The sequence below is a fragment of the Vitis riparia genome, chromosome 7 (genome assembly GCF_004353265.1).
Source record: "Vitis riparia cultivar Riparia Gloire de Montpellier isolate 1030 chromosome 7, EGFV_Vit.rip_1.0, whole genome shotgun sequence".
NCBI lineage: Eukaryota > Viridiplantae > Streptophyta > Magnoliopsida > Vitales > Vitaceae > Vitis > Vitis riparia.
The window spans coordinates 10,052,320-10,068,126 of NC_048437.1; the positions used below are offsets into that span (position 1 = coordinate 10,052,320).

General features: G+C 37.1%; 1 protein-coding gene across 1 annotated transcript; it reads right to left on the minus strand.

Annotated features, from left to right (window-relative positions):
* Window positions 1-9,923: 9,923 nt before the first annotated feature.
* LOC117918758 (60S ribosomal protein L5-like) lies at window positions 9,924-15,170 on the minus strand. The gene is made up of 9 exons (XM_034835644.1): window positions 15,089-15,170; window positions 14,273-14,342; window positions 14,086-14,177; window positions 13,021-13,147; window positions 12,864-12,943; window positions 12,645-12,761; window positions 11,851-11,985; window positions 11,544-11,713; window positions 9,924-10,252 (listed from the first exon to the last, which is right to left on the minus strand). The coding sequence occupies exons 1-9, from the start codon at window positions 15,089-15,091 to the stop codon at window positions 10,141-10,143; spliced, it is 906 nt and encodes a 301-aa protein (XP_034691535.1). The 5' UTR covers window positions 15,092-15,170; the 3' UTR covers window positions 9,924-10,140.
* Window positions 15,171-15,807: the final 637 nt, after the last annotated feature.

The following is a 15,807-nucleotide window of genomic DNA, read 5'->3' on the forward strand; positions in this document are numbered from 1 at the left end:
GTTTAAATGTATCAAATATCCAAAACAAACAAACCAAAAGTACCAAATTAAAATCATCATATAAGTCATATACCCTAGGCATTCTACAAATCTAAAACAAATATTTAAAAAGTTATTTTCGCAAGCTTTGAATCCATCCCATTCGCTCTTCGTCACTTTCCATCTCCATCCACACTTCTCTGTACTCTTTCTTCTTGCAAAATGCATTAATTGCTACATAGTATAATGGATCCTCATAAGTCAAAAGCCTCTTCAAAATCTTCATGCATTCTTTGACTGTGGGTCCTTCAAAATTCTCCAACACATTCACTATTCTATTCATTTCTTCTTGAGTTTGCTCTTTCTTTCCTTTCTTCTGTTTTTTCTTAGAATCTTCTGCTTCATCATTAGTATTTCTTGACAAATCCTCATCTTCTTCTAAACTAATTGAAGTTTCGCTAGGCATAGATGTAGAATGTGTTGATGATTCCTCAGCCCCAGAAGCTATCACTCCCCCAGAGCTCCAATTTTTAGACCCAGTAGCTAACACTCCTCCAAACAATGCCTCTAATTCTTCCACATTTGCTAATGGTTTAAAACGGAATTGTTTAGCTTCTGGATATTTCTATTTTACAAGATAAACAACAAATTAGTCATATATACATATATATAAGACAATTTGTGGACCCCGCATTTCGACTCAATGCGTTTCCCACTCTATGGCGAGCTCGACTTTTATTTTGAAAAATTGATTTTTATTGATTATTTGAAAATGACTTGGAGTCGCCACTTATTTTTGTTTTATTTTTAAAGGGTAAACAAAATAAGAAAGAAAAACCCTAAGTGTGACTCCTTATTTTGGAAAATGCGGTCTGTGAAAAACCGATTCGGGTTCGGGGGTCAGGTTACTTATCGAGAAGGTACGATAAAAAACCGTAGCACCCCTCTAATGTCCCTAAAGTCGGGTCTCTACTAATAAAATGAAGCTGATGTGGCAATGATGAGGAAAGTCAATGAATACTCAGAGTGTATCATGCACATATGAGAGTCAGAAAATGCATATAAACTAACCAGAGTGAGAATGAGCGCGTACCTGGGCAAAGAACCATCATGCGCTATCAAGAAAGGGGATTAGCGCATAATTAAGGAATAATCTCATGCATATCCTAAAGCGGAATGGATCAATCAAGTGTGATACTCAAGTCAATCAATCATCAAAATCGTGTATGTAGGGCCCCCACCAAAGCCCGTTTATTTTGCATGGACCAAATCTGTAAATTCCATAAGTAGGAATTACACAATTTGATTCTTGCGTATTTTAAAACATTTTAAAAAACAAAGAAAATTCAAAAGTGGTTTGCCGGAAAGAAAATGACACCCAAATTTTATTGAAAATGGGATTTTGAGTCCTAAAAATAAACTAAGGATGAAAACTTAAAAAAAAAAAAAAGAGTACAATTATTTGAAGAATTTAAAAATTGAGAAACCATTTGAAAACCGGAATTTGATGGATTATTTTAAAATCAAGGATGATGAAATGAAAAGTGAAGAGAAGTATGTGGCCCCAAAGGTGGCCATGCAAAAAGGTATAAGTGGGAGAGTTGGTCAGGAATAACCATGCAAGTTAGGGGTCTCCCGGGGTGTAAGTAAGCTGATCACTGAACCACATCACTGAACACGCAACTGTTGATTTTCACTTGAGCTTATGGCTGTACTCCAGATGCGCTCGGGTTTGGAATATCTTACAGAATGCCAATTCCAGAATTTCAGAAGTCCCCTTAGATACTCACTCATATATTCTCAATCTTGGATAAAGTTTCCTCTGCCAAGGCGCATGGAATAACTTCAAGAGCCTTTACAAATGATCGGTAGCAGTAGCTCTCCGTTCCCCGCAACACCTTTACTCCATAACACCCCCTATCTGATCAAATGGTATAAGCAACTTTGCTCGCTTCTTAGGCATCCTTGCCATGCACCTTCTTAAATGGGTATAGGGGCGACATTTTCAACCCGGAGTGCGTTCTTCTTTAAGTCTCTTCACTGCCACTAATGAACCATCTGTTGCAACTTGTAATTCTCGCAGAGGAAACCTCTTAAGTGGCCCCAGGTGGACTTCTGGATCCTCTTCAGCAAGTACATCAAAGAACTGCTCTTGTGGCTTCCTCCGCCGCCACCATGCAAAACCAATTGCTGGTGCAGCAAACAAAGAAGCAGCACCGACAGCCCTTCGCCTATTATCTGGGAACGAACAGATAGCATATAATGTCGTCGCAGCCTCTTCCTTCTCTCTACCTTTCCCGTCTTGAAGAGGACCTTACTATTCATAATGAGAGAAACCCATAGTTCTCCTGGAAGCATGAAGTCCAGTGTACCCAGGATGTGAAGGGAAAAAGAGCTCATCATTGAAAACAGCCCGGTCCCAGGCTTTCGAGTGAGCAAACCTGTCAGCTACACGATCCAAAAGCCCAATTGAAGGAATTGTAGGTCTTATGTAGACGAAGCCAGAGTTATACACCCATATCCTGCTTATTCAATTCCTCCGCAGCGAGTTTCTCCAATCCATAAGCATCTTGAGACCCTCTTAACCTCCATTGATCATGGAAAACTCAAGCATGTCGAAGCTGATCATCACAACGACTGGATGGTTGGACTGGATGAATCTCATTCCTCCCATATTGGCAGCAAGGTTAAACGCATGGTCAAAGGCTTAGATCCGAGAAACAGAGACTCCGAGTGAGAGGATGAGAGGTTACAGAAGAGCCTTTTTAGTTCCATAAGCTGTTGATACCTCTCATGGCACCTCTAACTCTTGAATTCTAATTCTTTAGATTATTCCATGGTCAAATCTCCTTCATCATGATCTCTTTGACTTGCTGTTGTGACAAGGAATAAAACAGGCTTAAAGCAACACCTGAAAATTGCGAGGAGCATAATATAAACATGCAAGGACATCCACACATGGTATGCCCTAGTAGAGCGTCGATTCTGCCATGAAACAACTATATCTTCAAGCCCAGCTTTCACAACTTCCCATTTCAACTCCTCAAATTCTCCTCTGGCTACCACCTGCACCTCCACTAATAACAATGATGGAGCAACTTCTGAAACTTCGACCAACAGAACCATCTTCAATAGATGTGTTAGCATCAAAGGAGTTCTGAGTGCTAACAAAACTCTGTGTTTACTTCCGCGACACGTCTATTCTGTGATCATCAAAAATAAAATTTAACTCAAATATCATATTACAGAGTTGCTCTCTGTATAGCTGAAGGATGATTGAGAGAATGATTGAGGTCTCGTCTATGTCGGAGGTCCATACGGTAGTAGATGAAGCACAGCCAATCCTCACTCTTGATCTTATCGATGGCACCAACAATGAACATGATGAGTTGCAGTGTCGGCAGGGAAAAGTCATACATGAAGATTGATAGGTGACGGATTTGAGGAATATGAGATCGAGATGGCAGCTTGAATGATGGTGGAAGGTTAGTGGGAAGGGTAGAATAATGTGCATGAGAATTGATGAGATGGGTATGAAGAGATGGTCAGTGGGTATGAAATAATGAAGATGAGGGTGGTGAGGAAAATAATGGATGAGTAATATGGCCACGCATGGGGGGTGTGAGTGACATAGGATAGGATAAGTAGGATGGGAATGAATGAGGTGGCAGTGGGTATGGAGAGTATGGAACGGGCATGCATGTTGAGAGAAATAAGGTATGGATAGGGTTGAGTGTGAAAAGCATGTGGTGTAGAGAGAAGGACATGGTGGGTGGTGGAGGTGGAATGATGGAATAAGTTGCAGGACCTCAACAATTCGGTCTACCAAATAATAAATAGGAAGTGCGGCTTCATCAAAGCTTTACTGTTCTTTCTGGAGTGGTTGTTTGAAGTTTCTTGAGATGGAATTTCTAGTACAATCCATGACAGCACCAGTAATCATAAAAATATCTGCGGCGGAAATAAAACTATACTGGTAATCACAACCTCCTGGTTGAGAGAGATTTACCGAAAGGCAGCATTTCCTCTGTCAATAACTAATAAAGAATAGATGGACCGAACATACACCACGTCAAAATCAATTGAGAATTTCGCATCCTCATGGGACCCATCTCTGTACCCTGTGACATTTGACTTCCCACCTACAATTATTACCATCTCTGAATCTCCTGTCTTGCTGATGGCCAGATTTGAAGTGCCAGCAACCTACACGTTCCCTTTATCATCCATAGTTACGCCTCTGGGGTCACTCCCATGTTGCCAACAATGGAGAGCACGTCCAGGTGTAGTCATGCGAACTGTGCTCTTGTAACTCGGTGTTCGTCCTCTTCTGCCCATACAGTTTTCGAAGGTCCAACTTGGCTTTCATATGGCCATCTACCTAGTAAACTCTCAATGAATAACAGCAAACACATGCTCTTTTGAGTTACTTGCCCAGATATGCCTAGCAACGTAGCTGCTTGGCCCACAACAATTTCTGAAGAAATTACCCCATGATACATCAACACTATTCGGATTAGTCTCCCAAGTTCCTTGTAGCTCTCCTGGGTAGGTACTACCACTAGAAATAAGAAGCCAGCTGGAGGTATGCATTGGCTTTGCATTTAGCACTTACTAAGGATCATGTTGTAACAAAGATACCAATCCAGATGGGAGTGCTAAATCGGATTTCTAAGCTCAACAATGTCTCACTTTTGTATTCATCTTATTCTAAGGCTCCAGAGATGGTTGCTGAGATGACAAAGGCATCAATGGATGCGGCACAAACTGCCATGAAGAGCTACACTCAAGCGGTGAGGTTTGCTCGACTGTTGGTTCTCAGAGATAGGATATAAAGAAAAAACGTGAGAGATTCAATAGAGAGAGAGAAGATGCTCAGGTTCCGTTTGAACTAACGCCGTCTGAATCAGCGAGTGGTGCTAGTCAACTGAAGAATCATCAATATGATTGTAAGGAGCCAATCTGTATCTCGTCATCTATAAAATCTTTTCCAGGAAATATGTTTCAGCTGGGTATATAAAACCCGAAATGTGGGCAACCGGAGCTCCCATCAAAGTAGGATAAGAAAAACTCTGCATCTAAGGTTGCACTCATCAAAATCAACCTCAATTCTGGCTGGTGACGAAGGTGTTTCGCCGCCGACGTCGTTCGAGGACAGAGCTATCTCTCAGCCAGTAACAATAAGCACCCTGCTCCCTCCTCTTGAACTCTGATTCATCTCGGTGTAGGGAGGTGCATAGACCAAATCAACAAGACCAAACACCAGCACGACAACCCGAAGATGAGTGATGAAGAGACATCTTCTTCGTTTGATTTCTCAAAAACATACTTCAATCGAAATGGCCAGACCCAACGGGATAATCAACTGCAGCTTTTCATGCCCAGAGACTGAGAACTTATGCCTTATAGTGCCTTACCTCTCCAAATAGAGATGAGGAATTTGACGCATGCTATGAATAGATAACAGAGAACAGAGGAAGGTGGAAAAACAAGGCATAGAAGAAAACGATTAAAAAGGAAAACCTTAGAAAATCCATTTCATGAATTGTCAATGGATCTTCCGAGCAGGTGAGAGTACTACATTAAGTGTAGCCACATGCATGGCTCCTGAGCATTCCATAATCATAATGGGATAGAGCAAGTTAAGATGGGCAATCGCAAACACAAATGCAGGGTCATACTTCAACAAACAAACTGGTGGCCTCCATTATCCATCCCAAACAGATCAATGAGTATTCAAATATTCACAAGAGATGTTAAAGAAGTGATAATCATACCTGAAAGCTTTTTCTCCAAGTAGGCGTTTCTGGCTACAACTCCTTCTTCGACAATGGGATCTCCTTGCCTCTCAGTCTCTTCTCACAACTTGCTGACCTTCAAGCTCCCGAAAATCCCCTCTCTCCTCCAGAACCCTCTGGTAATACTCACAATGTTGTTTTCCTCTCTAGAAACCCTCCTCACAAGGCTCCTCCGGAATCTCACCTTCCAAGCACTTCTCTGTTTTTCTGCCCCCCTCCCTAAAGCTCTGTCTCAACAAACATGAGAAAACCTCCCCCTCTCACAAGGCTCCTCTGGAACTTTTTCCTCTACCTCCTCTGCAGATACCCTCTTCCTCTCAAAAAAAACCAAACAAAAGCCTCATCTCAAAAGCTCCCTGCCACCTTCCTCTTCTAGGCCTAAAAATATCTCTAACAGCAGCCTCCTGGACCACCTCCCTCTCTGCAGCTGCCCGCCTCCACTACACCACTACTCTGCAGTGGGAAGCAAAAGAAAAGGTGTCCCCCAACGGCCTGCAGCTTTCCCCACATTCTCTGTACAGGTGTCGAATCCTGATGGCTTCAACCAGCTCTCTCCCAACGGCAGGATACACTACCTGATGGCCAATCTTCAAACTCCACGTGGCTCCTCGAAATCCGGACACCTGGCAAAACAAAAATGCATAAAATGCACCCCAACATGGGGGTCTACACAATTATTTTTAAAATTCACTCAAATCCATAAAAAAAACTACCTGTAGATATTCTTCCCATTTTTCAGTTGGCCAATCAAAAGTTTTGGTTACAGAGTTGTAACCATGTCCTGTCATAGTCATCATTTTACTCCAAATGAGATATTGTCTTTTCATGTAATCCCACCCATTCTTAAGTTGTTTTGAAGTATAACGTTTTCCAAGTAACTTCTCCAACTCTTCAGCAATTCGAGGCCAAGCACTAGACTTTAAACCTCCACCTGATCTAAAGCCTTTGTTTGCCTCTTGAAGACAAAGATCAATAAAATGCTTTCTTTGGATGGGGTCAGTCCAATTTGCCCTACTAATCTCAATATTTTGACTCATTACTGTACAAAAAACCAACCAACATTAATGATTAATTTTCAATTTTCAATTAAAGACAATAAAATAAAATAAAATAAACTTCAGTTGGTTTGGTATGTCTAAATAGAAAAGGAAAATAATTATTTCTAACAAAAATATTAAAAAGGATTATATGTAAAGTGGGAGAAAGTGAAGGGGTGCTTTTGAGGGAAGTAGCAGCTCATAAATGGTGGAAAAAGAGAGCAAATGGTGGGGGTTGTGATTCTGTAGGAAAGGATAGCACAAATACAAAGAGGTAAGAAAAGGGTCTACTATGTATTCATAGTAGACTGTACCCAAAAGTAAGAAAACTTTGGATTTTGCTACTGCACATTAAATTCATCATATCCCTTTCAAGTTTCTGAGCATTTATATCATTTGATTGTGTAATAATTGCACAAGATCTGCACTCTCAAAATTTCAAAGCTTTATAGGGTCATAGCTAACAAGGTAGAGTTGTGTGTGTAGAGTGTAGAGAGGAGGCACAGGCAAAGGCAAAAACATGAAGGTGGTTCAGATGCAGAGAAGATTTGTGGAGTATGCAGCATCCTTGCATTTATATGTATTATTAGATACATGGTAAAGATTGTACAAACTTGAGCAAATGATTGAAAGGGACATAAGAAATACCATAATTTTTTATCTAATGTCCATTGTCTGTGTCATTGTTTCAACCTCTACATGACTTTTCTTTTTTCTTTTTCTTTTTTTTTACTTTTTATATGATAAGTTAAAGCCCATACAAATTCTAAAAGATAAAGACCCAGCAACCTTGGGGTGATTTAATCATTTGCTCAAGTTTGTACAATTGCTTTCTTCAATCACCATAAGGAATTCTCTGTCGGGTTCTGCCATTGCTTTGTAATAGGACAAATTATCCTCCAAAGCTATTTTAATCTTGTGGGTTATAAAATATTGATATATTAGTTTTTTATAATCAGAACAAAAGAATATAATTTGGGATATGGAAAGGGAAAGGGCAGCTTATGACAGAAGATTACTTTGAAAGCCTGATAATCTATCTGATATTGATAATGGCATTATGTTAAAAATTCCAAAATCAGCATTGGGGTTTAAGAAGAAAAGGATAGGAGGAGATGCTTTGTTTGAGCCTCATGCCTTTGATCCATCTTTAATATTCTGGAACCTCATCGCTTCTTAGTAACAAATTGGGTTCTCAGCAGATTGAGTGGATATTGTATAAAAAATCACTCATGTAAAACTAAACATTTCAGATGCCAAATCATTTTAGAATTAGGTTCCTCTGTAATTGGTTTCTGGGCTCACAGGAACTGTAAAGCCATCTTGATCTTTGTGGAAAAAGAAAGGAATGATTTGAATTACCAATTTCTTTGGCAATGGGGGGCATACCATTCTTAAAAATCCAGCTGCTAATGACTTAAGGAAGGGTAAAACAGGGTAACAAGAGCTTGGCATTGGAGTGGGAACAGATTATGATATAAGAGTGAATGGGATTGCAAAAGAGCATGAGCCTCTGTTTAAACTGGGGGAGAAATGGGATATTGCTATGGCTGCCATGTACCTTGCATCTAAATCCTTGTCCATGTGAAATATATATAACTTCTCCTTATGAAAAGAAGATGATGATTTCTATGGAGAATGACCCTCACATTTAGCAGTCAAAATTGCCTCTAAAGATGGATTCTAATTGAATAGGTTACAAGGGTGACTATGTAAGCCTTGTTTAAGAGATTAAAAAATGATGGAGAAAGACAAAATCATAAATTCACTGTAGAGAAAAGGCCATGCTGCTCAGGATGGGCTGATCCTTCTAAACTATTTCACATCAGGACAGGATGATGCACAAGTCCAATGCAGTAGGCAAGTGTAGGAGCCATTTTTGGATGATCCAAACCCCTGCAACCTTACAAAGAGGACTCAAAAAATCCTATAAACCCCCCAACATTCAGGGAAACCTTTCATCTCTGCAACAACTTTCAATGGCGTTCAATCATTTGGAGGGGGTATTCCACGTTATTTAAGAACTCTCATGGGCATTCTAACAAACAGTTTGAGCACAAATGCTCTACCCAACAAACTATAATATGAAATCAATAAGATTAAACCCAAAATTTTTCTTCCTTAAAAAATAACCCAACAAACCACAAAAATCACAACAATCAAACAAACCCAAATTAACAATGAGACAACAACCATATCAAATAGGCTCTAAATAATAAGATATCACCAAACAAAGTTTTTCTTCCTTAAAAAATAAACGGACCTGCAACACGTAAACCAGAATGCTCTATTGAAAATGAGAGTTTTAGAAAGAGAAGTACTGGAAAATGAGACTCGAATGCTCTATTGGAATCCTAAAACCAAAATAAATTTGGGTCAGTTACCTTCGATCAAATCAACGATGCTGAATGAAAGAGGAGCTTCTTTCCAACTCTGTAGTCTCGGAAGGAGAGCGATGGAGGAGGAGAATGAAGAAATTATTGCTTTGGGGATGAGGTGAGGGTTGAGGATCGGGGTTGCAGAGAGCTACAAGGGATGGGTGGGTAGGTTTGGGCATCGGGTTCGGGTTCAATCGCATTTGGTAAAGGTTTAAAAAATTAGCTTTTTCTAAATAGAAAAAGCCAAATATTTTAGCTTTTTTTATTTAGTCAAAAATTTTAAAAATTCAGTAATAAGTCATCAAAAATTAAAAAAACAAACAACCTAAATTCTGAAAGCAAATTGTTTTCAACAAAAAGCCAAAAAAACAAACACCACCTAAATCTTTAAAATAAAAAAATAAAAATAAATTTAATGATTTTAAATAATATTTTTATTTTAAATCTACTTTATTTATCTATTTCTACTTTTTCTTCAATCCTCCCCAGTAAATGATATCGTAGAATAAAACGCCTACTTGATTAACCCAAAATAAAGCAAAATATGCAATGCCGTGCGCCTACTAAAAAATTTTCATAAACACTGAGACAGACTAGTATGTCAAAAATACAGGATGCATATTCAGAACAGGAGTCAGCCAGCCTCAACACAGAATGCCACACACACACTTACAAAGAGTAATTATTAAAAATAAAAAATAAAAATTGTCCATTCAAGAATTAAAAGAAAATGCTCATCAAAAGAAACCCATAATAACACACAGGCCAAATTTGATCACCATGAGATTACTTAACATTCTTATAAACTTTATAAGCTTCAAACTTGGTAGGATTGGATTTGTCCTTAGGAGTACTATTAAAAGGGAAAATACTAGGTATTGCCCATCTAACATCAACTAGTGCTCATTCAAATTAAACAGGCAAAATTAAGGTTCTCAAGTGTCCAGTTCACTCATCATCTTCATCATCGTCATCAGCCCCAGCCGCAGAGTTCAGTGCATTCAACCTCTCTATCAACTTAGCCTTCCTTTCCTCATATGTCAGTTTCTTCAAGTTGTGCCTGCCACAGAAGTAAACATTCAATCAAATTTTCAAAGTAACTACCATTATACATCATCATCATCTCAAATATCACAGCTCGATGGTTGTAAATCAATCAGAACCCTGGGTTTTAACTTGAAAACAGGTCTCTCTTTGTTTCTTTGGAATATCCTAATTCATTGCTGAGGTTTTTTTTTACCCTTTTTTTTTAATCCATCAAAATTTCATTTCCTATAAATTATTTGGTCTGAATTTAGAAATTTTCCTCCACTTTTTTTAAGAAAATGCAACCACCAGCTTTTCGATTTCTAATCCAAGTTTCAGTTGAATATCCAAATGTCTTTACATATGCTTGACATCAATTTGACAATGTTACCAGTCCAAATCTGTAATTCAGTCAACAAGAGACAAGTTCTAAAACTTTAAGACCATAGACAGCACATAGAAATGTGACTTGAATTTTCTGAACACACCCTTAGAGGCCCCATCCAGTGCACCATTTTTACTGCACAAAAGCTCTTAGACTCTCAAAGAGCTTTTAAGGATGTTGCTTTGGGGATGGAACACTACAAGGCTCAGACATGTGGTATGAGACACCCATCTAAAATGCATCCAGGTTTTAACCAAACTCAAATCCCATGAAACTTAGAGCCCGTTTGGTAGTGATTTTAGAAAGCGTTTCTAACCTTTCTAACACTTAAAATTTTGTCGTTCAAGTGTTAAAAAGGCTAAAAACGTTTCATATAATCACTGCCAAACACACACTTAGATATGGAATATTGCAAGAGGATCAAGTAACACACTCCAAAATTCAGATCTCATAAGGTGCAAGGATGGAGTAGACACGAAAAACAAAGTCAACAAAATTCACCTTCACATAAGTTTTAAAACTTCGAATCCCTATTACACATTAAGGATTAGTCAAAGGAATGTTCTTGGCCATTATTTGCTTTAATTTAACCTACAATATGAATTGATGGCAAACAATTTCCTTATAAGTAAACAAAACTTCAGCTTAGTCTATACACCTTATCCGTCTTTGACTGGTTTTTTGCATAGTGGTTGTGGAAACAGACACAAGAATTGATATTTCAACAATTGTACATTTTCTCCTTTCATTGTCCTTTAGCAACATTGGGAAAGGCAGTTGAAGCTTAACCCTAAGCATCTTATGGGATCACACATCATATGGAAGTCCCAAAATCTCAATCTATTTATGTATTTTAATTTTTTTTTAACAATATTTATTGAGCCTCAAAATTCAAAAGCAACAAGTATTACCCAAATAAGAGGAAAAAAGTAGGCCTTACCTCTTATGCACCTTTGGAGGCTCCTTCTCAGATTTCTTTGGGGTGGGATCAGCTCGTATGGAAGCATGGACCTTTTTGTACATCTCCTCTATGCCATCAGGTTCAATACCTCTCTTTATGTACTCACTAAAGTGAGACTGATACTTCTCTGGCTCGTCTTCCATTAAAGTCTGCATAGTTCTCAACAAAGTAAGAAATTATGTGCATGAGATAGAGGGATTGGCGTCTCTAATCAAGTACCGCTAATAACGCAGGATTCAGAATCACAATTTTTCCCCCCTAACATCCAAGCAGACTTAGATCTCACCGTCATATATGCAGCAACATGGCCACCAAAGATATACTTGCGGTGAACATCAGCATCAAGTTGCTTACCATCCCTGCTGAATCCAGCAAACCTCTTGTCACTGTGAGGAATATCAAGTCCACCATCCAATGCTCCCTGGAATTGAGAGGAAACAGGTAACTGCTGAGGCTCAAGATGAAGAGATGGTTTGAATGGGCAAATTCAAAATTAAAGAATCATCTGGAATCATTTGAAGGAAGTTCATTACAATCACTTGGTGAACAACCAAATAGCATCATAGTGAAAAGTACTCACAATTCAAGAATTTATTTAGAAATAATCACTTACAATTATTAATTGATTGATTATATCAAATATTGCCAATTTTATAAATAAACAAAAATGAAGCATTTTACAAGTTAATAACAACAAATGATTAGATGGAGTTGACCTCTCTTACAGAATTGAAAATAATTCAAAACTTCTCCACAGATGATTATGAATTACATATTGAAATGTAATGTAAATGCTTTTGAAGCATTTACACAAGAAATAATTGAACAAAAATAAATGATTACTAATGTAAAATTCAACCATGAGAGAAATCTAATACAAACAAACACAGAATAAACAACATTATCAGGAAGTAAAAAGGATGCTACATGAGGTATAACCCCCAATAGAAGAAGCATAAGGAAATAACTCAACTAGACAAGTCATGCCATAATAGAATAAGCACAAGATGGAAATAGTTCAACCAGACAAGTCATCTTCAAATTCTGCCACAAACTTAATGAGAAAGGGCACCACAATACCTTGAGAGCACCAAAAACACGATTTCCAGTTGTTGTTCTTACAAGACCAACATCAAGAAGAGCACGGAAAGGCCTTCTGGTCTCTGTTGGTTCAACAGAAAAATCCTCACCAGTTGCCTATAAGCACAGTTACTTAAACACTGATTAGTGCTCCTACAAGATAGGAATGAAAAAACATGTATAAATCAATAAATCATCCAAAAAAAAAATGTTCAATACCTCAACATTTCCCTGATATTCCTCATCCATCTCAAGCATTTTCAAAACTCGGCGAGCCAGGAGAAGTCCAGTACAATAAGCTATGCTCATGATAGAAGCAGTAAGAATACTTCCACATATAGAAGGTGATATAGACTAATGGAGAGTAAATATATACCTGCCGCGTAATTTGTAAGACCCACTTCAAGCCCATAGTGAGGCAGTTCATGGGAATAGGCCGCTGCAAGAACCATATCACCAGCAATACTAGCAGATATAATTTGTGCAGTTATATCCTTGTTCGTCTGAGAATAGTGTTAAGGTTTACAAAAAGAGGAAAAAGAAACAGTATGATTGTCTATTTACTCCCAAAATAAGACCTTCAACCATATGTCAAATAAAAATAATTTTTCTTTTCTAAAAAAAGAAGCTAATTTTGTGATTCTCAGTTAATTATTAAAAATTTCACACTACCCTTACTAACTGATGAGATTCGGAAGGGTCCTAGATATCAATCAATATATGCATTTTCAAACCACATCAGAAAAGTGTTTCAAATTTGATCATTCCCCAATGGGAATATTGGAAGTTCTAGAGCTCCTTGGTGTTATATAGACATGATATGCAGAGTTCTTCCAACTCTTTGGTCTAAACCATTCCCTGAATTCTTTGCACTTCTCCATTTTTTCTCTTCTTTACTCATAAGACAACTGACACTCCAATATTATTAATAATGATAACCTAATAATCTATAAAAAATAATGTTTAAAAAAAAAACCTTTTAGATTTGGTAATAAATTATAAGTACCGAAAAGAGTATATTCTCCCATGTGACATAACTTGATCAATATATCCTTCCAACATTTGGTAACACTAGATGACCAAGCTATCTGATCAGCACTTAAGCAAACAGAAATACCTTTCAGTGAGAAAAACAACAATTCATCGATAAATTTCAAACTCCATCACTTCTTCACATCTCATCTGCCTTTGACTATCTAATTATCTCATGGAAAGTTTTGTTACAAGGTCTTCATTTTATGCAGGAACCCAGAAATCATGTATCTACTTAAGGAAATTGCCAGCATAGGAAAGTTGGTGAGCAAATTTAATATTTTAATAATTATTTTAAGTAATAAATTTCTGTGTCTCCCATCTTAATTACATACCAGAGGGCCAACCAGTACACACGCATAAAAAGTAGAATCAAACATTCGGCATAAACAAATTGATATTAGGATACAAATCGCACGACAAATCGATATTTTGGAGTGTTGTACTTATTCTTGTCTTGATTGATCAGGCGGATCCTGGCACGATAGTCTGTCTTGCCCGCTACACGATTTGCAGATAGCACACCATCAAAATAGAGCTAACCAAACCAAAAGGAGGCTACCACAATATTTGAAGGGGCAAGAGGAATACTATACCTCGCCTTCTCTTGAACTTAACTTGAAACCGCTTAGAGTAAGCCCTTGTCTTTTGTGCTTTAACAAAAGCCTACAATGAACGTAGCAAACGCATTACCAATAAGTATATGTTCATTCTAGCATGATTAGGCATTTAGCTCATTTCAAAATGTGGAGAATAGCCCCACATGTCCTTCATTTTTCAAATTCTGCAGTGAGCCTCAAATTCAATATAGTTTATTTACAATCAATTTCAGAATTAATTTTGTTGCTAAAAACATATGCATATAGCTGCCAATTCCACACCTCATTAATTTCGCTAAAAATTAAGAAACAATTTGGCAAGATGGATTAAATTCCGAAAAGTTACTTAACAGCATAAAATTCAGGGCCAAATTGAGATAATCAAATTATATTTTTTTCAATTCAGCGAAATATTCAGACAAAAATTAGAATATTTAGTTAAAATATAGGAAATTCGATCGAAATACAAGAAAGGAATTGCAAATTTCGCTTTGTAATGTGAGAATTGACAACTAAAATGAGGCTTAAAAAAACCGCTAGAAAAAACCCGAAATAAAAGAACCAGTGATGAAGAGCAACAATAGTAAAGAAAATAACTAGATCTTAAAGGTATATATATTTACATATAAAATAAGAACACAGACATTCAATTAAAAATCCAAGTAAAGCCGCAGTGAGGTCCGTTCGATTCCTGAGAAAATGTAGGGGAAATGTTTTCTTCTGTTTTCTTTGATTTTCCTAGGTTTTCTCAGGAACCAAACGGATATGTGAGAAAGAAAATTGAAATCCTAGGGCAGAAGCCTAGACTGTTACCATTGGCGGTGGTCTCTGGAGCAGACACAGAAGAACGGAGCTGAATCTATGAAACTCTAAACCCTACGGGCTTTTATAGATGCATATCAACGGCCCTGATTCGTTTTCATCGATATCGTCTTCTACTCACATTGTCTTGGACCGGGTCCTACTCTTCTCGGACTGAGCCCGGCCCACCTGATGAAAGAAACGAAACTCTAGTCCAGTCCAAACCTAATTTAATATTTTTATAATTTCATGATTTATATCTCTTTCTCACTGAATTTGAAATCTATTTACCTAGTGATAATATTAAAAAATATATATATAGTTGTGTATACAAGAAAAATAGTAAAGTTGTGACTCTTACATTTATACTTAAGTTTCAAATTATTTTTAAAAATTCTTAAATCTTTAAAAATAAAATTTAAGATGGCACTTGATTTGAAGTTCATTTCTCCGGTCACAAAATTTATAAAGATATAATTATGTATAAAAATAATAATAATTATTGTAAATAAATTTTTATTTATAAATTTTTAATGTTAATTAAGTTATTATTCTGAGTTTTAAATTATTTTTAAAAATTACTAGATTCACTAATGAATCTAACATATTAAGTCTTGTTTAATTTGAAATTTATTTGTCAAGAAAAAAAAATGATTCTATGTAAAAAAAAAACTATAAAATCAACTTAAATCATTTTGTTCATAAATTATTGGTATTTAGTCAAATCATTA